We start from the raw sequence: 23789 nt of genomic DNA on the forward strand, positions 1-23789 counted from the left end.
GGCAGGCTCTTCTTGGAAGAACAGACATCTTAAGAGATGTGCCTACAAGTTCCATAGAAGCCTCCAGCAAGGCCCCGGAAACAGACCCAGGCTGGCAAGTCTATTGATGCCTGCTCCTCCTCAGACTCTCCACACTGACTCTGAGGATAGGGAAGCACTGCTTGCTGTGAGCCTGCTAGAAAGCAAACCAAACAAAACATAAGAAACTCTGCTTCACTACCCTGGAGGAGCCTAGGAATCCAAGCGCCCCAGGTGGTGGTAACCACTGGCAACAACTCCGCAGGACCCCTGTTGGCTGCTTCTGGAAGACAGCTGGGCTGGGTGCCTGGAGCAAGGGTTTCCTTAGCAGACTGCATGATGAACAATGGGACCAAAGATCCTTCTGGGCTTCGAGGCCTGGCCTCCCACAGTCCCTGAGCACCGACTGCTGGGAATTTTCCCTTTCCTCGTCTGTCTCAACACTGATACTGAGCACCCTTGACTGCAGGCAACCCTATTTTTAATGCCCTATTTTGATCGTGCTATTTAATTGGCAGTTATTCTACATCATTAAAAACTTTACTGTGGATGGCTCGTCATCTATTCAGAAAGGAGATGAGCATAAGTACAATGTTTTAAACAATTCCGAAGAGAGAGAGAGAGAGAGAGAGAGAGAGAGAGAGAGAGAGAGAGAGAGAGAGAGAAAGCAAGCTACTAGCATTAGATTAAAACTGTATGCTCTAGACCAAAACCAAGATCTTTTTTTCTGCCCCTTCTCTTTCAAAAAGAACCGTCAGCTTTTGCGCTCTATTTTATTTACTGTTGGAAAATAATAAAAGAAATAAACATTGGAATTAAATAGTCAAGAAAAAAATTACTTAGGTGACTCATGGTTGAAGCTGAAAAACCGTGACTGTAAACGAGATGAATCGCCCAATCTCGTTCCTTCGAGAGCCGTATGTGACAGCAGCTGTATTTTTTTTTCTTTCTAAATCTCTCATCATCTCTTTGTAACTTTCCTTTTATTCAGTTCTCAGCAAATCTGGTTGAGAGGGTTAAGAGAATCCTTCACCCATCCTCCCCAAGTTCATTACTCATTCATGAATGACTGTGAAGCTCGAGTCTGAGACAAAACAAGTTTTCTGTCACAGAGTCATTTCTAGGCTCTCCTCACGAGATGACATCTTTTCTCTGTCCTTATTATAACGAGCTGGGTGCTCGGGAACAGAATCAGTAGATATTCAGGATTCCATGTGTGCTAAATGAATTACAAGTCACAATGTGTTATGGAAGGCAAATCAAAGAGGAAATTAAATGCCCTTGTTGTAATTGGGTCATACAGAGAACAAGTTCATGGATATTGGAGTGGGGAGGAAAACAAGGGAAGAGGCTAAAATTCAGAGGCTTCCCAGAGTGATGTGACTTCTTTCTTCCCTTTTTTTGGTACCGGGGATTGAACCCAGGGGCACTTAATCACTGAGTCACATCCCCAGCCCTTTTTTGTATTTTTTATTTAGAGACAGGGTCTCACTAAATTGGTTAGGGCCTTACTAAGTTGTTGAGGCTGGCTTTGAACTCCCAATCCTCCTGCCTCAGCCTCCCTAGTTGCTGGGCTTACAGAAGTGTGTCACTGCGCCTGACCCAACTACTTTCTTGGTAGAAACAGAACTAACACCTGGAGAGGTACAAAATTCAATCTGAGCTACCTACTATGTGCAGGCACCAGGCTTGGTGGTGACAGCCCAGACAGACAAAGCCCTGGTCAGACTGCACTTAGGAGTCCAGAGGTGGGGCAGACACAAACAGCGTAGGTTAAAGGCTCTGGCGGAAGGGGCCAGGATGGTAAGACACTGATTGCTGGAGGAACAGGTGGTGGAGGAAGGCCCGCTACGTGAGGATAACAAGACTGACATCTGAAAGCTGAAAAGGGTTATGGGGACCAGAGAAATGGAGGCAGGTGAAGAAGGCAGAGCTCTGGTCAGCAGAAGCGGGAAGCAGCATGAAGAGATCCTGGCTCAGCTGCAGAAGTGCAAGAGGTCACTGTGGTGCTGCTTGGCGAGATGAGGGGACAGTTTCAAGGGCTTTGGGAGGTCAAGTGCAGGACGGAGGATATTGCCCATAGGAGAACAGGAGCCATTAAAGGGTTTAGGATGGCGGAGCTGGGTAAAGCATGCTTGCGTATCCCAGGCAACGTCCTAAGACTCGATAGTTAAAAAGATGTAGGGAGTGAGATGATGTGGCTTCTATTTTTCAAATGCCATTCTGGCCTCTTTTTGGTGAATGAATTCAAGTAGGGAGGGGCAAAATCGCAGGTTCTGACAGTGAAGTGGGCAAGAGAAACACATGATGGCTTCAGAGATGGAGAGAGCTTGTGTCGCTATGCACACGTTTAGTGGAGGGAACGGGTCCCTGATTGACGTGGCAGGCTCGGGGAGCATCAGGAAGGAGCCCGGCTTTCCAGGTGGAGCACCTGGTACGGATGGAGAACGCTGGTGGAATGGGCGGGACAGGTGGGACTGGAACAGGGGTCAAAGGTCACCTCTGGTTGTGAAGTTCAAACTGCCTATGGGATGTTCAAGTGCAGAAGGTGAGGAGGTAGTTGGGAACTTGAGATCAAAGCCAACTAAGTAAAAACCATCAACATGGTCACAAGAAAGATATATGTGGCTTCGAGTTTCTGGAGCTACATTTCATGACAGTTCTGAGAGAAGATTTAGGATCTGACTGGTTGGAATGTCTTTTTCTCCATAACAGATGAGGGGAACCTCCACTTTTACTGTGAAAGTACCAGACTCACTCTTGACCACGAAGGGCGGTACCTCTGTGGTGGTGACCTGAATCACATTTCACCCGTGAGGGGATGGTTTTCCCCGTTCAGCTTCCAGAGGCTCCTCAACCGACCTTGGGGTTTGTCTGAAGTTGAAAATATCCTAAGTCAAAAGCGCATTTCATATACCGGACCTACGGAACATGGTGCCTAGTCCTGGAGTCCCGGAAGTTTCCTCTAGTGACTGCACGGGAGTCATGAGTCCTGCTACCGTGCTGTCCAACATCCTGAGGGAGGATGGAACCAAGAGCATTCGTCTGGAAAAGATCAACATTCAAAATCCAAAGTCTAGTCTCTCCTCAATGCACGTGGCTTTTATACCATCATAAAGTCAAAATGTCATCAGTCAAACCTTCACAGACCACGGGCCTCCTGGGATGGCCTGGTGGTACCACGGCTCCTGAGTTCGCTGGTGTTTTGCTGTGAACTGGAACGTGCAGGCAGATTTCGATCTGATCACATATCTCTACTGGTACGGACCTTACCTTTGACAGAGGAACAATCTTACTCCTTTTTTTTTTTTTTTTCCCCTCAGTAATTATAGGTATTTTGCATCTTCAGATACCTAGAAATGCTGTCCAGGAAGCATTTTATTCAACAGTCTTTGACCTCATCCTGTTCTCTATAGGGGTCAGGCTGAGTCAGGGATGATTATCATTTATTGTCTGAATAAGAACTTTTTTTTGGGTGGTGCTGGGGATTGAACCTAGGAGTGCTCACCCACTGAGCCACATCCCCAGCCCTTTTCTTTTGAGACAGGGTCTCACTAGGTTGCTGGGGTTGGCTTTGAACTCGCCATCCTCCTGCCTCAGCCTCCAAGCCTCTGGGATTACAGGCGTGCACCACTGTGCCGTGCAGTAAGAACATTTTTGAGAGTAAATGGGGATACCATCCAGATGGGAGTCAGACAGGAGGGGGAGATCTGGCTTTTTTGGGTGCCCTGGACTGGCTATATGGTTGCTCTAATAAAGACGGCTCTGAGCCAACATTACTTGCTGTTTATAAAAACCATATTGAGTAAGAACACAATGAGAAGGCAGAATTTCAGGCGCTGAAGAACTTGTCAATAAAGAAAGCCAAGAGCTGAACAGGGTCAGCAGAAGACAGTCACTTTGGCTCTTGGCGTCTTGGGAAGTTGAGCCAACGCTCACAAGATGTTCTGGCTCTTTCCAGCTGTTCTCCCTCTATTTACACTCAGCCTTACTGTGAGGTCCAGCTCACCCCTTTCCTAAGTGCCCCTTGAAGCTTCAAGCATTCGCTGCTCTTCCTCCCCATGAGCTTTGAGTCTGGGGTGTCCGTTAGCACTGGGTCCTGGGAACTTGTCATCTGCTTTATGAAGATTTTCATTTCGGTCCCCAAGTTCCTTATAAGATCATTGAAGGGAGAAATCCTGGTTCATGCTTCCTCCACCAGAAAGAGCTTCTTCACCCCTTCGGCACTTGCACGATGGGATTAACAGGCTATCATTTGCCACTATCTCCCTTCTAGCGGTTGGTTGGTTGAACTACAGTTTTTTCATAACGGTATATTCTTTCTCTATTTTACCTTCATTAAAAACTTGCCTCTGGAGAAAGTCTGACCAGCTCCCCACTGTTTAAATCTGCCGATAGCTACTAGGAATCTGATGATTTACTGAGCACTTATTATGCCCCATGGGGAAGACCTCTGAGGGTTTGGAGTTTGCCTAGGGAGCACCGTCTGCTGAGTTGGCTCCAGTACCAACGCATGTGGTGGCCTTCTCTGGGGTCAGACTGTCAGTGAAGACCTTAACGTGGCCTATCTTCTGAGAGGGGCCCAGAGAGGCACGCTTGTTTCTGTTGAGCATCTCCAGGCTGCGTTCCCTCCCCAGGGATACTTGAGGAACTGCCTGTGACATCATTTACCGTCTCTCTTTGTTCCAACGCCTGTGCCTCTTCTAGGCCTTGGAGGTAATTTCCATTATGGTCAGGAGAAAGAGAGAGAAGGTGAGGGGACGAGGTGAACAGGTGCCCCAGGGGCTGTCCCCGACCCACGGTGATGCCCGTCATAATCCTTTCATTAGTCAGGGCTCCATGAGATCCTGGGAAATGTAAGTGAGGACCCGGAAGACAGTGTCCCAGGTGTGATACTCCGACATGCTGAGCACCCCCAACAGAAGGAAACCGGGAGGCCCAGAAGCTGCCTGGGAACCCAGCGCTCCATGACCTTCCCTCATCCCTCCCCTCCCTACGCGCAGAGTGGCCGTCTTTGAAGTTCTTTGATCTGACGGAAGGAACTTTTCCCAAAAGAAATGCAACTGTCTCATCACCTGGTTCTTGACAAAGGTGCCAAGAAACATATACTGGCGCCAGGAGTGGTGGCACACGCCTGTAATTCCAGCAGCGGGGGAAGCTGAGGCAGGAGGATCGCAAGTTTAAAGCCAGCCTCAGCAACTTGGTGAGAACCTGTCAATCAATCAATCAATCAATCAATCAATCAATCAACCAATCAAAAGGGCTGGGATGTAGCTCAGTGGTTAAGTGCCCCTGGGTTCAATCCCTGGTACAAAACAAAAGCAAAAAACATACATTGGAGAAAAGACAGCCTCTTTAACAAAAGGCGCTGGGAAAACTGGATTTCTACATGTAGAAGAGTAAAACTAGACCTGTCTCTCACCTGACACAAACGTCAGCTCAAGACGGATCAAACATCGAGGCCTAAGACCAGAACTGCAACTGCTAGAAGAAAATAGAGGGGAAACACTCCAACAGAGAGGTGCAGGCAGCAGTTCCCTCAATAGGACTCCTACTGCTGAGATGGACTCAAGAGGGGCAGAATCAAGTGAAAAGCTTCTGCACAGCAAAGGACAGGACGTCATGGAGAGAGGGCCTGCAGAACGGGAGAAAACCTTTGCCAGTGACTCCTCCAGCAGAGGACTGGCATCCAGAGTAAATAAAGAACTCAAAAAACTCAACACCAAAGAGGAAAATCCCCAAATAACCCATTTAATAAATGGGCAAGTGAACTAAAGAAACACTTCTCAAAAGAAGTAGGTAGGGTCACCAGGGATATGAAAACAAATGTCTAACACCTCCAGTCAACAGGGAAACGCAAATCAAACCTACGCTGATGTTCCCTCTCGCCCCAGTCAGAAGGGCTAACACCTCGAATGAAATAATAACGATGCTGGAGGAGAGGATGGGGCTGTGGTTCTACACTGTAGGTGGGACAGTAAATTAGTATAGTCACTCCAGAAATCAGTAGGGTTCCTCAAAAAACTAAGCATGGAACGACCACATGATCTGGCTATACCACTCCTGGGTACTTATCCAAGAATTAAAGACGACATGCTTCAGAGGTGTTACATGCAGACCCGTGTTCATTACAGCACCAGTCACAATGGCCAACTCATGGAGGAATCAGCCTCGGTGTCTGTCAACAGACGACTGGACAAAGAACGCGTGGTGCATGTATACCCTGGAGTTTTATGCAGACATAAAGAACAAGATCATGAAATTTGCAGGAAAATGGAGAGCATCATGTTAGGTGAGATAAGCTGCACTCAGGAAGACAAGAGGCATATTTTTTTCCCCCTCATATGTGGAATCTAGAGGGAAGAAAGAAGAAAGAAGAAAGAAATAAAATAGAAGGAAAAAAGGAAGAAAGAAAGGCTCTCCTGAAAGCAGAAGGGAGACCACTGGTGTAGGGGAAGGGGCCAGCAGGAGGGAGGAGGGGAAATCCTGGGGAGTAACACAGATCAGACTACACTGTGTGCACGGTCTACGCCACTGTGAAATGAACTACACTGTACAACTAACATGCACCGAAAACTTAAATGGTAAGAAAGAAGTGCAACTGTCTTAAGCTTCTTCCCTTGGAAATCTCATCAAATAACCAGGAAAGATCAACCGCCCCAGAAGAGAAGAGACTAAAAGTTGTCAACATACCCAGACAGACTTTTTATTGTTCTCTTGAGGGCAAAAGCCAGTTAGGAATGGAAGCCCATCAGCGGAGCCCCCTGGAGGAGACCCACTGTGCCCCTGCGGCTGTAGGTGGGAAGCCAAGGGGACCAGCCCCGTTCTGAATCCTGCTAGACTCCGCAGAGGACTGGTGGGATCTCTTCTCCTCAAGAGGATCACAGGCAGGAGCATATTGCTGATTCCAAAGCTGGTCAGAAACTCCTGGGGAAGAATCCTTCCTACCTCCAGGACCCCCAGGTCAGGATTACGTATGCTGAGTTAGGTCTGGGCAGGAGCAGACAGCACGAGGCTTCTCCTGGCTAAGGGGGCAGAGCTGCGCCTTTCTAGCTGGCCAGGGAATCTTGCGAGGTAACTAGGATTTCTATTGCTTCTATTTCTTAGTGTTGGGACCATTCAAAATCTTCTCTATTAGAAATTTTGAAATATGTGATTCAATGTTGCCAACCCTAGTTATCATCCTGTGTTCTAGAACATTAGGACTTACTAGTCCCATTCAGCCGCACCTTGTCTGTTGCCCATCCCTCTCCGTCTCCCTACCTCCCCTACCTCATGTCCCCTCCTGTCAGGTTCTGGGGTCCACTATTCCACTGTCCACTTCTATGAGATCAACTTTCGGACTCATCTTTGGGACATCAGGATTACTCATCTCCCACTTGGTTCAGTTTGACAAGTGCCTTTTTGGAGTTTTTTTTTTTTTTAAGTCCTTTTGCTACCTCAGTATGGTATCCCCTTCACTTTCCACTTGGTGAATGGCTGATGGTTCTGAAGGCAACTAGGGCCTACGTTGTGGAACACAGGTGTGACTTTGTTTTTGTACCAAGACCAGATGAAAATAACATAAATGTTTTGGTTGTTTTGTTAAAAAATAAAACCTGTGCTTGCAGAACCCAGATCTGGCTTTCCATTTTATTTAAACCTTTTCTACTCAGACAAAATAGCAAGATTTGAAGGTAAAAACAGGTTTTATAATGGCTAGGAAAGATGTTCTTAATCTGCAAACCAATCGTAAAAGAGAACAGAACCGATTTTGAGCATGTTGCTGGTGTAAGAATTTTTTTTTTAATCTCAAGAGAAACACGGACTTGCAGGTTGGGAAAGAGTTTTGCATGGAATGCATCATAATCACACGCTTTTCTCTGAACTGCTCTGGACTTTGAAGAATAAAGTCAAGGTTGAACACCTATTGCTGGACAGCAATTGCTGGACACCTATTGCTGGATCAGACCTCCCAAGAGAGATGGTTCCGGCTAACCTGCATCATTGCACTTTTCAAGTGTGGACTTGACCACGTCTGGTGGCCTGACATTTTAGCACCTGTTTGATCTTCTTCTTAAAGATGATCTTGTTTCACTCAGCACAGCCTGTATGCTACGGATGTGGTTCGGATAGAACCAAGAAGTACCGAGAGCTCTGAATAACCAAAGATGATATATATATATATATATATATATATATACATACACACACATACGTTGTTTTTCCTATGTAGAAGCAAGAGGCTGAGAGAGTCTCCTGAGAAAGGCTGTGCTTACGAGATAACCAGACCCACATGGAGAAGATCTGGAAGAACCACAATGAAACTTTCCAGCGACGAGCGACGTATCTGTACCAAACACCTGAACAAGTGTAAGCCCATTCTTTACTGTCTGCCACCACCCACGCCTGGAGAAGAATGATACCATGTACTCCAAGGAGCCACCACTCTTCAATGGTGACGCTTCCAAACAAGCGATCGAAGGACAAAACCCACTGAAGTCGTGGGACAAAGGACCATTCCTCTGAGCTGAATGGGAGTGTGCTCTGGAGAGAGAATTCCCCTTCCTCTGCCAACCAGCAGCCCTGCTGGAAGCTGTGCAGGGGAAGCGTGAGCTCATTGGTGTCTGTGGGGGCCCTTGCTGCTCCCTCAATGGAGAGTCTGGGCAGGTGGCATTGATATCTGCCAGGAACAAGAACTTGGCTTCACTTCAAAAATGTAGCTCCTTCTATGAATTCTGCAATTGAACAAAGGCTGTGGTTCCCTATTTTCGTGTTTTATATTTGCCCAAATTTAATGGATCATCTTTTAAAATTTTTAGATAATTTCTCATTTTGTAGCTTTCCATGGAGGGTTCTTGGGATGAAATTAGGTCCATCCCACGGCCCAGGTGGGCTGGACAACCATCAACTGACATAAATATCCATTGGGTCCTGAAGAAGATACCTTAAAAAATATTTTAGGCAACAGTGCTGAGTTTGGTGCCTCTGTCTTGGTGACATTTAAGTTGGCTGACCATTTCCATTTTTGGATATTACAGCTGATTAACATGAAAAAATGTAATTATGGATTTTTTTTTCATGTGTAGTCACTTAGGTGTGTGCTTTTTGCAAATGTTTGTACAGAGTGGCATGATGTAATACAGGAAATTTTCATTCGCTTCTAATGACAGTAAAATTTTATTTATGGTGATTTCACTTATAGATATACAGATGACCTGATAAGCTGTAGCCTTCAACTACAGTTATTGTTTTATTTCCATATTAAAAAGAAACCAGTTCATCAATGTGATCAAACTGGATAGTTAGCTCAGGTACAACATTGTTTCAAAACTAAAACCAAAAGCAAGCATAAACAACTTTTCCCCTATGTTGCTGTTAGGTTTAGTATAGATAATACAGACATTTTTGCAGAGTCCTCAAGGCAGGGCATTTCCTGGCACTGAAAATTTACTTATGTTTTTTTGTGGTTCAATTATTGAAACAAATATTACTAATGTGTAATTCATCCAGACCAACGAGCCAGCATCTTGCATGGATGTTTGGTGCTTTGTAGGCATTCCAGACTGTTCTCAGAATTATTTGTGTCAAAACTGTCTACCTCTTGTTTGGCTACAAATAACAATACAGTTCATTTTTCATGAGGGAGAAACTTGATTTTGGAGTCTTGGCCCCCAAACCTGGTCCTGATTATTGCTTCAACTCCTGTTTATATAATTCTACACAATTTTGGCAGGATTCAAGAGCACATACCAGGGTGTTGGCTTTTATGATTCTCCTGGGATGTGAATGTCACGCTGACTGGATGAACTCTGGCCACAAATCCCAGACAAGCACAATGACTCTATTTATTCAGACTTGGCTGCCTGGATGCAGATTGACTCTGTGGGTAATAAATTTTCACAGGCCAAGAACTTCAGCATCAACCAAGCTGATCCCGAGAAGAAAAATGCACCTAGGGAAGCAGAGCAGGGCTGCATGGGCCTCCTGTGCTTTTATTCCGCGTCTGCATTTCATTCTGTGAGTGCATTTGGTCACTGGTGGCCATGCACTGTCACCGCGTCAGAGGTTCTTTTTAAAAAGTTCTGCTTTTTGTTATCCCTCAGTCATATTAAAAAGGAACAAAGGAAAAATGAAGAAGTCCCCTTAGAGTTGGTGATGGCTTTTAATGTTTTAGCACACCCCAAACCGATAAGAGCCATCCTCTGACCTCTAGGGTAAAAAGCAGAGAATGGAGATGGGCTCGTTTCTTGTACCACCGCATCAGAAGCCAAAGGCCACAAAATGGAGTAAGAATGGCAATCCTGGGCTCAGAGTAACCTCACCTACAATCCTGACTTCTCAATGCAGCGAGACTTTAGATCTTTCCTGACAAGTGTGATTATTACTCTATGCATTATAAATAAGAAAATAATTGGCTCTTTAGCTTGCAGATTTATGTTAATGACCTAGCTATCTATTAAATTAATTGTGTGCTCTACAAATATTGATTGGGGATTAAAAGGTAACTTTCTTTCATTGTGCAAGAAGCAAATTAGGCCAACGGGGAAATTTCCCTCCACAGATTATATCCAATGATCGCTGCCTGCAAAATTAAAATAGTCACTTTAAGTGGATAAACCATGCTCATTTAAAGAGAAAAATGCATTTATATAATTAAAATGAAAAGACTGCCCAGTACGTGTGACTGATGTAATTACCGGAAGCTGCAGGCATGTGCAGAGCCATTCAGTTTGGATCCCTGTTCCCTTCCTCTCCTGAGCTATGTATTTGTCATCTTGGGCACACTGTCTGCAGCTGACGCTGTCCCGGCTGCCGCTGGCTGAGTGCTCACCATGGTTCCTTGCCGCGGGGCTCAGCCCTGACGATCCCATCTAGATGCTCTCTGTCTCGCCGCCCAGGACCTCCTCGGCTTGAGAGGCAGAGCTGGTGGTTTTCACCCGATGACAAGCCATGCTCCACAATTCCTCTCTCCCTTCCACGTCCATAAAAATTCCCTTGGGGCCGAGTGCCTTCAGGGAGCATCTTGCCTTAAGTCTTCTAATTCCTTTACATTCTCCTAGGGAAACATTGGCCTTTGGAACTGCTCACAGAAGAAGAGATCAAACAAATCTGCTCCACGATTCACATATTGTTCATTTATCCAAAGAGGAAAACTGACTCTGCCATCTTTTGTGCTGCATCCAGTTCGAAGCCCCTCAAGAATAAGAATGGCAGGGGCGGCCAGGAGACGACCCTTCCATTTTGAGGACACCGGCAAACGTTCCGAGTGGACGTCGTCACAGACCCAGCTCTAGAGGCCGCAGTCAGAATTCCATCATCCTTGGAAGGGAAGGCAGTGGACACACACATCTGCTTGGGTTTGGAGGTTTCCCTTCGACATAAACTATCAAAACGTGTGACCTCCCATGGCCTGATGCCAACACGGGAAGAAAGTGGCTAGAGACACTGGAGACCCTGGAGGAGGGACAGATGCTTTTCTCTAGGCTATTTGTGCACTCATCAACAGCTGACTTAGGGTCTTGGGATTTATATTTCTGTCAATACTTTAAAAATTTTTTTTTAGTTGTTAATGGAGCTTCATTTATTTATTCATTTATATGTGGTGCTGAGAATTGAAGCCAGTGCCTCACACATGCCAGGCAAGCGCTCTACCACTGAGCCCCAGCCCCGGCCCTCTGTCAATACTTCTGATGTCTATGTAGGACTCACTGGAAAAAATCAGCGTGTTCAGTAAAAGAAATAAAGGAAAGGCAAAGGTCATCTTTGATACTGGACTCCAGACAACAGGAAATACACCTGATTTGACACAACGCAGCGTACTTATTCACACGTCCATTCAAGATAGAGCGCCTCTGCTGTGCCAAGTGCAGTCTCTACCCTCAGGAAACTTCCAGATTAGCTGGTAGAGATATTTGAAAACATAAGCATATAATATGTAACTAAAATTATGTGAGATCTAGGATAAAGATTAAGGTCACTGTGAGAAGGACAAATGGGGATTCAGATCAGGAGAAGACCTCCCTGAGGAAACTGTCTCATTGCACATGAGCAGGTGTCAGGCAGAAACTGAGGAAGCAGAGGCCTGTGGAGGCCACAGCACCTGAGCCTGGCTTGTTGAAGAGCTGAAGGAAGGCACAGGTGGCCCAGTGCTCTGAATGAGCTTAACGAGTAGTGGACCAAGCCAGACCCTGCAGAGCAGTACTAGTCACACTATGAGCTATGGGCTCTACCCCAGTGGAATGGGAAACCCACTTAAGAATTTAGGCCAAGGAATGACTTGATCTGATTCAGATTTTAAACAGATCTCTGATGGAAGGTTGTAGATAGAGGGTGGGTATCAGCAATATGATAGCTTATATTAGACTGGTTTGGACTAACCAGGATGGAAAAGGGTGGGTGAACTAATATTTAATTTTGGAGGTTGAATTTAGAGGTCTTAGGGACTAAATGAATGTTTGAGTGAGAAATAGGGAGTTGTCAAGGATGGGTCCTAGATTTCCATGCTTGAATAGTTGGGCATTTGGCAGTGCCAGTTTTGGACCCAGGAACAATCTCAAGAGGAACATATTTGTGTGTCTGCGTAGAGGCGGGTGGCAAAGACCAGAAGCTCCGCTTGGCACATTTGAAATGCTTGTGAGACATTCCAGTGGAAAAGTCCAGGAGGTCTGAGGTTCAGAAGAGGATTCTGAGCTGAGGCTATAACTTTAAAAATTGCCAGTACATAAAAATTGAAGGTCATGGGAAGGGATGAGATCACCAAGAAAGAGTAGAAACAGAGAAGTCAGGAATAAATACTACAAGGCTCTAAAGTTCAACTCTGAGAAGAGACCAAGCAGTTAGCAAAGCATTGTGAGAAGAAACAGCCAGAGGGGTAGAAAACAGCCAGAGGGGTAGAAAACAGACCAGGAGAGTGTGGTGTTGGGTTCCTCTTCACAAGTGGGGTGAACAAGAGTTTTCCATGCTCAGTCTTCTGGAAAGACAAGGGACCGAGAAGAGCCAGTTCATTTGGCTCCATGGAGGTCACTGGTGGTTCCAGAGAAGCAGTTCCAGTGGAGAGGTAGGAAATAAGGAAGCACAGGAACAAGTCCCCAGTAATGTCACAAAAGGAAATGGGATGGCCTTTGGGAAGGAGCAGCAGAGTGTCCTCTTGAACAGGATATATCAAGATAAAAGCAGTTGTGTGGATGCAGTAGTGGGAAGATTCATCTTTCCTGTTAGAAGCCAGTCATCCATGGTATGCTCCAGAGACATGAAGAGGAATAAGCTACAGAATAAGATTCAGGTTTTTAACTCACAAAGTTGAAAAGACAGAAAACTAAATTTCATACTATCTACTACTATAAAATCTGTGATGGAGGTAATTACAGGACATTGAGGGAGAAAACATGAAATGACAGCAGCAGTGAACTGCTGTAAGTTATGTCTACTAATATGAAACCTAGATGAGCCACCGAAAAGTGACACACAGAGATGTACACGACAACATTATAGAGAAGAGGAAATTCTATTCTTCAAAATGTTCAGGAAACCCACAGAAAAATAGGAAAAAGAAAACAAATGAAAAAACAACATACAGAAAAAAGGGGACGAACTCTAGCCTTAACATATCAATGATAACATTAAGTGTAAATGGTCTAAATGCATCGAATTATAAGAAAAATTGGCAGAGTGGATGAAAATAGGACTTAACTACATGCCCTCTGTAAGAAACTCACTTCAAGTATAAAAACATAGGCAGACTGCAAGTGAAAGAATGAAAGAAGCCACACTATTTAAGCATTAATAAAAAATCAAACCAATAGGAGTAGCTATATTGAAACCAGAAAAAGACAATTTTAGGGCAAAGAAAAATGACCAGAGATAGAGCAGAACACTACATAATGATAAAAGAGTCAATTTACCAAAATATAGAATTCTAAGTGCATATGTACCAACTAACAGAGCTGAAAAATACATAGAGCAAAAACTGATAAAATACAAAGGAGAAATAAATCCACAAATACAGTCAGAGACTTCAATACTGCTCTGAACAACTGATGGAGTAACTAGACAAAAAGTCAGAAAATATAAGAACTCTATAACATCAAACTCAACAGCATTAAATAGGATGCAATTATATTTACAGAGCACTCCACCCAACAACAGCAAAATTCACATTCTTTCAAATGCCCATAAAACATACTGACATAAGCCAAAATTGAGTCATAAAAAAGCTTCAACAAATTTGTGAATTGAAATCATATGGTATTGTTTTCTCTAACCATTATGTAACCAAACTAAAAATCAATAAAAGTAAGATTAAAGCAGCTCTCCTAAATACCTGGCTATTAAACAACATGCTTCTAAATAATCCATGAATCAAAGAAGTTGTCTCATTGAACTGAATGGGAATAAAAACACAACATGTCAACATTTGTAGGATAAAGCCACAGTGGTGCTTAGAGTAAAATGTGCAGCACTGAATGCTTAATTATAAAAGAGGATGTCTCATATCAATCTAAATTTAGATTAGATTAAGTTAAAAAAAAAAACACAAAGGTTCAGGGCTAGGGATATAGCTTGTGGTACAGTGCTTGCCTAGCATGTGTGAGACCCTGAATTCAATCCCCAGCACCATACACATACCCACAAATAAAAATCTAAACTTTCTCAATGAACTGGACCAACTGGAAAAAGAGCAACACGTGTACCCAAAGCAGGCAAAAGGAGGGAAATAATAAAGATAATGAATCACTGAAAGTGAACACTAAAAATCTAAACAGAGAATATCAATGAAACAAAAAACTATTTTAGAAATAGATAAGCTCTAGTAAGACTGACCAACAAAAGAAAAAGAAAAAAAAGAAGAAAGAGAAATGATGAGTACCAGGGATGAAATGAGCTAGTACTACAGATCCTGTACACATCAAAAGGATAATAAAGAAATGCTATAAACAACTCTGTACTGGTAAATATGACAATTTAAATGACAGAGGAATTACTTGAGGAGCACATATCATTACAACTGATCAACTCATCAGACAATCTGAGAAGCACTATGACTATTAAGGAAATAGAATTTGTAAGCTTTGAACATTTCCAAGCCCACACGGTTTCACCGGAGAATTCTGCCAAAGACGAGTTGACATCGATTTGTGCAAAATCTCTCCAGGAAAAGAGAGGAGCAGGGAACACTTCCCAATTCAGTTTAGAAGGCCAGCACTATCCTGATGTCAAAACTAGACCAAGACAGTATGAAACAGAAAACTTCAGACTAATATCCCTCATGGAATAAAGAGACAGATGGTGAAGATGTGGAACTGGATTCTCCATACATGACTGGTGGGAGTGTCAGTTGGTACAACCATTTTGGAAAATGGTTTCGGATGATCTGCCAAAGTTGGCCCAGCATTTGTACTCCTGGGAGTAGATCCATCTATCAGAAATGCTCTCGTATGCCTAATAAGAGGATGTTCAAGGATGCTGATAATGGCATTATTCTAATCACCCAAAATATCTATATGCAAATCATGGCATGCCCACACAATGAAATATGATACAGCAGTGAAAATAAACTTTGGCTGCCTGGGTGAATCTCACTAATAATGCTGAGTGAGAGAAGCCAGATGCAAAGACTATGCATGGTAGGATTCCATTGATACAAAGTTAAAAAATGAACAAAAGTACTCTGCTATGTTAGGAAACAGTGGTCATCCTTCTGGAGGCTGCTGGGAGCACAGGGGTACCTGGGAGGACATTCACGTCCATCTCCCAATCTGGGAGCTGGTTACCTGGGTGTGTTTGTTTTATGAATAGTCAACATTATATTCTTTGGGTATGTGTACTTTTCTCTGTATATGCTGTATTCAATTTTGAGTTGATAATCATGAACATATTATTTATTGTTTATAAAAATTTTTATTTATTTTCTTACCTTTTTTTTTTTTTTTTGAGATGGGGCCTTGCTCTATTGACCAGGCTGGTCTTGAACTCCTGGGTTCTCACCATGGTTGCCCAAGTAGCTGGCATTACAAGCATGTGCCACCATGCCCAGCTAATTTTTCATCTTTTTTAAAATTTTAACTGTTTAATTTGTTTTAATTAGTTATACCGGCAGTGGAATGCACTTTGATACATCATATATTATGGAGTATAATTTCTCATTCTTCTGTTATACATGATGTAAAAGGTCCCAAAACACCTTCATGGACCTGGGGGGGTGAAAATGATGGGTGACCTCAAGTTGAGGCAGTGGTAAGCTTGGGGATCTGACGCTGATTGCAATTTCACAAATGGAGGCACAGAAGCCCAAGAGCGGTGGAGAGCAGGGGCCAAGGCAACCAAGCTCTGACGTAGAGGGAGGGTTAGAACCCCACGCCAGGGCTGCTGCGCTCTCCTCCCCTTCTGCTTTATCTCCAGGGCACCGAGGCATTGGGGGAAGAGGCAGCATCAGATGGGAGCATCCAAGCACACCAAGAGTCCTAGGATCTTTGCAGAAGGGCCAACAGGTGAAGGACCTAGAGCTCACGTGGGAGTCTGTATTACAGTGCCTGTGCAGGCCGGCCGACCAACATGCACAGAGACAACCAGGAGTCATGGAAGATGAGGCTGAGGACCTCTGTATATGTGCTTACTAAAGTAGGGACACACATAGGAAGTTTTCAAAAGCTTTTTGGGTAGGGGACAAATTCCAATTACACCAGGAGAGATCACTTAGGGTAAATGTTTAGTCATCTCACGATGCCAGAGAAGTGAAGCGTGCTTCTCTGTGTTGCCTAAGTACGCAGGCTGCATTATTTCAGGGGAAAATCTTATTTTGGTCTGGGGGGTGGGGAAACAACATATCAATAGTCTTTTGTAAAGGTGGGAAATTACGATTTTGTGATTAGGCTAGAATCAGGCCAAAGTAGGACAACTTAATAGAATTAGTGCTGAAGAATCAAACTGCACAGAGAACCACCGTCTGGGGTCTTGAATCCGAGGTAGGGATTACTGTATAAAATAATTCATCCTGTCAGTCCCTTTCATTGCAAAATAGGAAGGGGTCGTATAAGCAAGAAGAAAGGGCCCGACTTGTACAGTCACAGTAGAAGGTTATCAGCGGCTAGAGGGTGGAAGGGAATAGCCAATAAAGCAACGGAGTCCACTGAAACTTCTGCCTGCTTTAGAGAACCTACAGGCACATCACTATTCCCAATTAAGAAAAGTTTGCTAGATAAAATAGCCTGTGAATCTTTTTTGCTACTATAAACCATACCCGATTTACACTTTTGACAGAACTGAATCCTTACTGTGCCTATCTGAGCCTCAAAAGAGATGAAATGGTCTGCTTGTAGTCAGACGGATGAGAAACCAAAGTTAGGAGTGAGACCGTCCTACTCGACCGCGGAGCGTACGGAGTCGTGCTGTGGGTGTCTCCTGCTCAGTGTGCACGCCCGGAAAGAAATGAATCCACTTGTGGCCAACGCAAACCTTCCTGCCGGCCTTCCCTCACCCGGGTGTTCTCCGCTAGCCAATCTGGTTTCCAGATCTGTGGGGCCCATCTCACACCCTCAGTGCCCCAGCTTCCCTTACAAGGAGAGGACCCCCCAGTGGTGACCCCAGGGCCACATTCTGCTCACTCTTCCTGGAAACCCTCCTTTCCCCTTAACCCCCCCCCCCCCCACTTCCTGCTCTGTCTGCATTATTTGTATTTTCAGGTCTGAACAGCAGATCACCCATGCAGCATTCCCCGGCACCTTGGCATCCAGTTGGCCACTTTCAAAGCAACTGAGTGGCACAGGCATTTGGTATTGCATGTAAAAATGACTTATTACAAAAAAACAAACAAACAAAAAAAAACCACAACAAACAAACAAACAAACAAAAAAACCCCAACCTTCCCTAAACTGCCTTTCCACCCATCCTGTTTATCCAAACTTGACAACATGCAGTCCAGGTGATGAGAGAAAGGAAACAGAAGCGCAGGAAAACCTGGCTCGGTGTTTTCAAACTCGCTTTACAATACCAGCATTTTCTGAGACGCCAGAGTGGAAGTGATGAATGCTGAGTGGATATTTTTTCACCTTAACTGACTGATCAGAAGAGTATTTATAACCCCCCTGACGGATGTCTCGAGCTGATAAATCAACACCGAGGGAGAATATTTCAAGCACATTTATCATTTAAGACAAACAGCCCGGACTGAGCGTGATTATTTTTTATTCATCATTTTAGCTCACCTCTACATTTGCTGCTTCTCAATGTTAATAATATCTGTATAAGGCTTCTCCATATTTAATGTTACAGCTTGCCGGCTGCATGCTGAGGAGCTTAAGGTCACGTGTTTGATCTCTAGAAGGCTGGTTAGCTTTGCCAAGAAAGAAAAATAAGAAAGGAAAAAAGAAAAAGAAAAGGTGGTAGGGGTGGGGAGAGGGAGGAAGGAATAAAGGAAGCAAAAAGAGCTTGATTGCCCAGGGAAGCCAGATCCTGGTCAGTTTTCTTGTAAATATATGGTAGTTGTTGGTCTCCATGTCACAGGACGTCACAGAATTAACGTTTTAAGGGTGATTAAGGCCAAGGTATTTCAACAGACTGGCCCAACTGCATAGAGGTGCATAATCAATGGAACCTTCCAGAGAAGCACAATCCCATCTCCGCCACTCAGCTCACGTCCAGCAGAGTCAGCTGGGTGAGTGGCAGCCCTGTCCCACCCACAGGACGGCGACAGACAAGAACGTCTTACCTGCTCACTCTCTTCTTCATCGCTACTTAGCTTAAGGTCATCTTCCAGCATCCTGAAAGGAGGGACAGAGAGGTACAGACACTTAGTGGGTTCAACATCGCTTAACACCAACAATGTCACCTTTATAAGAGCAACGTTTCAGTAATAATACGTCTGCTTGACTTCCTAATTTTTTTTCCCTCTTTCTCTCTGAAGGGCTTTTGCTCTGAGCCACTTAGGAAACAGCAGACAGTGGCATGGTGAGAATCGGCCTTGGTGGCAATCACAGGACGGGATGGGGAGTCTTGAGAAGGAGGGGATTCAGACAAAGAGAACCAAAGGGGGCTTTTCCCTGGGCGGTTTTAATTCCACCATTACTTGCTTGTTGTTCTTCCTGTCCAGGTGCTGGGCTGAGTCCTGAGCCTGCCTGCTGGGGGGAGGGCATTTGTGGTAAAGAAAAGGAGACTGAGCAGCACTTTGCTGAGAGCCATGGATAATGAACTTGAGCAGTGAGCAACCCAGCTTTGGTCTTCCGCCTGTCTAGTGAGGGCTGGAGAAGACACCAGCCCGAGCGCCTGCTCCCCACCTGCTCCAGGTGCCTCGGGCCTCTCCCGACAGAGCCAGGGAGTCCATTAAAGCTAAGAGAGGAAAAAAAGAAATACAACCTCAGCCCCTATTGTTTCCGAGGATGGAAAACTGTATTTTTTATCAGCATGGCTGAGTTATTTCTTTATTTAATGGAAGTGTTCAGATGGATTCATTTAAAAAGAAATCTTATTCACAAAGGCCTTCTGGAAGGAGCCCGGAACCAGCAGAGCTGTCCTGTAGGCCCACGCTGCACGGAGCTGGGGCTCCACATGCCAGTTTGAAGGTCGCTGAGCCCTTGGGCTCAGGGACGCCCCTGAAGTCGGCTTCCCAAGACTGTCCCCCAGCATGGGTCTGGTGCACCTCAAACGCCAGCGACGGGCCTATCGCCAGGAGACGCCTGTGAATGTTTTTATGATTTTTGGGAGTGACGTTTGTGACGAAGCAGGGCAGCGTGTAGACCCGGAGCAGCTCCAGCTGTGTGCCCAGGTTCCTGAACGTCCCTCTCCCGCCGACCCCACACCTCTACTTGTAAACAGGCAACCTTGAACGTCTGATCCTGCTTTAGAGTCTGTGAGATAAATTTGCTTCTCCCATTTCACAGCACAGAAAAATGGAGAGCAGGACTAAGAAATTCCTGTCGCTTCCGACGACGACGGAAGCCACTTCCAGCAGGACATGGAATCTGTGTCCCCGCAGGCCACTCGACCCTCCCGAGGCCCTGGTCCTCGCACCCCAGGCACACGCACACCCCGACGTCACGCTGTACAGCTGGCAGGTCATTTGTTTCCTTCACTTCACGGACTCACACTCGCGGCTGCACAGAGAAGGGCCACCGTGGTGATTTATTAGAGCGCTGGCTGGAATAACCTAGGGAAGGGCCTGTGCTTCCTTTGTCCTGAGTCCCCAGTGACGAGCGCGGTGACAATCCCGTTTGTTAGCGGGGTCTCGGCACTTTCCCCCGGACTGTGTTCTGCCAAGGCACAGATGCCTTTCGGATTTAAAAGACCAGAAAGGGCGCCGTTTCTTGCCTCCGCCCGTCGCCTCTTCTTTTGCGGTGCACTGCCAGTGCGAGCTGGTCTAAGCTCCAGGACGCAGGCAGGCGCTGAGTGTCCTCAGAGTGGTGGGCAAGGGGAGAGGGCGGGACACACGCACCATCCGTGTGACCACCCCTGGGGTCATGGAGGGCGACTGGGAAACATGACCTTCGTACGTGCAGAGTGTGCACAGCTCTGAAGACCAGCGCCAGCCAGAGCAAGGAGCCCGGTGAGTCCTGAAGCAGGGCCTTAGCCCGGCTGCGCACCAGCCCAGGGGACTTCACCCGGCCACCCACCAGGCCAGCAGCGCACCAAGCCACCACCGTGGCAAAGACCGCGTGAGGTGCTCTTCTAAGTAGGGAGCAGAGTGACCCTCGTTTAAGTCGCGCATGTCCTAAACGGGTTGCTATGGCTTGGATGTGATCCTCTGTCGTTCATGTTTTGGAACGTCAATCCCCAGAGCCAGACGAGGATGGCATTTGGAGACGGGGCCCTTGTGAGGGGACTGTGGTTAGGTAAGTCCACGAGGGTAGGACTCCCACGATGGCGTTAGTGACTTTAGAGGAAAAGGAAGAAAGATGTGTGCTAGCTTGCTGGCCTCGTCTCTCTACATGATGCTCTCCGCCATGTTACAATGCAGCAAGAAGGCCCCCCGCCAGAAGCCAGCGCCAGGTTCTTGGGACTTTTTAGCCTCCAGAACCATAAGTCAAATAAATCACTATTCTTTATAAATGACCTGGTCTTAGGTATTTTGTCATAGCAACAGAAAACAGATTAAGACAAGAATCAACACATAAATACACAGCTATTTGATTCTCACATTGCCCCTCACACCCCCTGACCCTAAGCAAGTCATTACCTCTGGGTTTGCGGGCATTTCTAATAATGAAACTCCTCTACTTTTGTCAGTATTTCCAGAAGAAAAGCAGCCAGGGTTCCACATTGCTTTGTGCACAATAATCTCTCAATCACTTAAGTTCTAACTCATATTTTTAAAACAATGAATTTATTGTGTTTCTGGCTAAGGTCTACAAACAAAGAATCATATGTATTAGTCTGTGTTCTTCCACTATAGAAAAACACCTGAGGCTGGGTAACTTTATAAAGAAAAGAAGCTTATTTAGTTAACAGTTGTGGAGGCTAGAAGTCCAAGATGGGGTGGTCTCATCTGTTTGATCTCTGGTGAGGGCTCCCCTGGCTATATCACAATAGAGTGATAGTATGGTAGAGATCACATAGTGAGACGGGAAGCCAGAGAGGGATTCAGGCTGGTAGGAACTAACTTGCTCCGTAAGACCAGCACAAATCCCTTCTGAGGGCGAAGCGCTCAGAAACCTAACTACCTAACACTGGGCCCAGCTCCTTGAGGTCCCACGGGCTCCCAGCATGACCACTCTGCAGACCAAGCTTCCAGGACATGGACCTTTGGAGAACCAAACCATATCCAAACCCCAGCAGAGAAGTTCAAGTCCAGGGAGACCTCAGAATCTCTGAGAATACGAGAAGACGTCCACAGGAGCACCACATGGAGCAGACTACAGAGTCCCACAGCAGCCCTGGTGGGGCTGCACCAAAACATGGAGCCACCTGGACGGTCAGCACGGCCACAGTGCACCCCGGCCCCGAGACAACGGTCCACGCTGAGGCTCAATGCTGCATGCAGTCCGAGAACACACGCTCTTCCGACGGTGGCCAGCGGTCCCTGGGCTCGGATCCCCTTCTGCCACACTCAACTCTGCTTCAACATTCACAAAGCCCTCCATTTTTAAAAATGTGTTCCAACTGGTTATGCCTGACAGCAGAATGCACTTTGACACATGTACACGAACGGAGCACAGCTTCTCCTTCCTTGGGCTGTACATGGGGCTGAGTCACATGGGTAGAGTAGTCACGTATGCATGTAGGGTAATACTGTCTGTCTCATTCCACTGCCCTTCCCATCCCCACGCCCCCACTCCTTCCCTCCCCTCACTCCCCTCTGCCCAATCCAAAGCTCCTTCATTCCTCCCTAGCCCCCGCCCCACTATGGATCAGAATCTGCTTATCAGAGAAAACATTTGGCCTTTGGTTTTTTGGCTTTGGCTTATTTTGCTTAGCATGATATTCTCCAGTCCCATTCATTGACCTGCAAATGTCATGATTTCATTATTCTTTAAGGCTGAGTAATATTCCATTGGGTCTATGTACCACATTTTCTTTATCCATCCATCTGTTGAAGGGCACCTAGGTTGGTTCCATAGCTTGGCTATTGTGAGTTGAGCAGCTATGAACATTGATGTGGCTGTGTCACCGTAGTATGCTGATTTTAAGTCCTTTGGGTATAAACCAAGGAGTGAGGGCCTCCATTTTTAAGGCTGAACATATCAGAGTGGACTCTCAGCCTGAGAATGAGAAATATTTTGAGGTCATAGCCAAACCATGGAACTTGGTTAGAGAGGGAAGAGAAGAGCAATGTCACTCCTGGGACCCTCAGACCTGCCTGTGTTTGGCATGTGGCAAGAAGGCTGTGGGTCACAGCTCCACACACCTGGCATTGCTGTGCTTGTGCCCCTGACCTACTCTTGTCCCTGGGGAACGTTTTTATTATCTGTCTTTTCCAAAAGGAAAACAACATTATTAGAAAACAAACAAAAATGTTAAACCAAGAGTAAAAGGGCAGTGAAATTTGAGTGCTGTTAGGCCCTGGACAGGGGACAGGGATTTCGGACACTTTCGATAAAGCAGGGCAAAGATGGATGCTCTGCAGAGATAGGACAGAGTTTGGGATTGGTCTCCTGAACCCAAGAGCGAGGTCTGCTCGGGCATCTCCTGGCTCTCACGGCACCCTCTACACCCCTCCCCTCCCCCAGGCCTCCTCCGTTGGTGATGCCAACCTACGGAGCACCCTCCCTTCTAGTTCCTTCCCTTCCCACCCGGAAAACCCTTCCAGGCAAGGGAACCCCAGACGCACAGGAGCAGCTCTCATGGTTGAATGGATGCTCCCTGAATGGACTAGCCAAGCACTTTCTAGACATCACCTTGTTCAACCCCAGGGTAATTTCTACAGATGGGGGTGTGGCACGCTTCAGAGGTCAGAGCATGGACTCTGGGGTCACGCTGCCCAGGATGAATTCTGGCTCTGCTACTCAACTAGCCAGACAAGGTGGAACCTGCTGCAAAGGGCTTTTCAGAGTGCTCACTGCACACTCCATGGAGAGTGCTTAGCGCTGGATCTGGCAGAGGTGCATTCAGTCAGAGTTCATTTCTACAAACACGGTTGGCCCTCCGGGTTGAAGGGTCCCTATTCACAGATTAAACCAACTGCAGATGAAAAATATCTGAAAAAAAGAGTGCATTTGTCTTGAACACGTAGGCTTCTTCCTTTCCATTATTTGCTACACAATAGACACCTATTCATACAGCATTTAAACTGAAGTAGCAATTACAAGATACTATAAGTAATTTAGAGGTTATGTGCAGGTTACATGCAAAACATTTTATGTAAG

The 23789-nt window shown here is 45.8% G+C and overlaps 1 protein-coding gene across 9 annotated transcripts in view; it reads right to left on the reverse strand.

Moving 5' to 3' along the window:
• The window catches only part of AFF3 (ALF transcription elongation factor 3), a 565725-nt gene that overhangs the window by 94072 nt on the left and 447864 nt on the right, over positions 1 to 23789 (reverse strand). For all 9 annotated transcript variants that reach the window (XM_079110973.1, XM_079110972.1, XM_079110971.1 and 6 more), the window contains one exon: positions 18704 to 18755. In XM_079110973.1, coding sequence (XP_078967099.1) covers positions 18704 to 18755 — 52 coding nt within the window. The remainder of the gene's footprint in view (positions 1 to 18703; positions 18756 to 23789) is intronic.

The sequence above is a fragment of the Sciurus vulgaris genome, assembly GCF_902686455.1.
Source record: "Sciurus vulgaris genome assembly, chromosome: 14".
Taxonomy (NCBI): domain Eukaryota; kingdom Metazoa; phylum Chordata; class Mammalia; order Rodentia; family Sciuridae; genus Sciurus; species Sciurus vulgaris.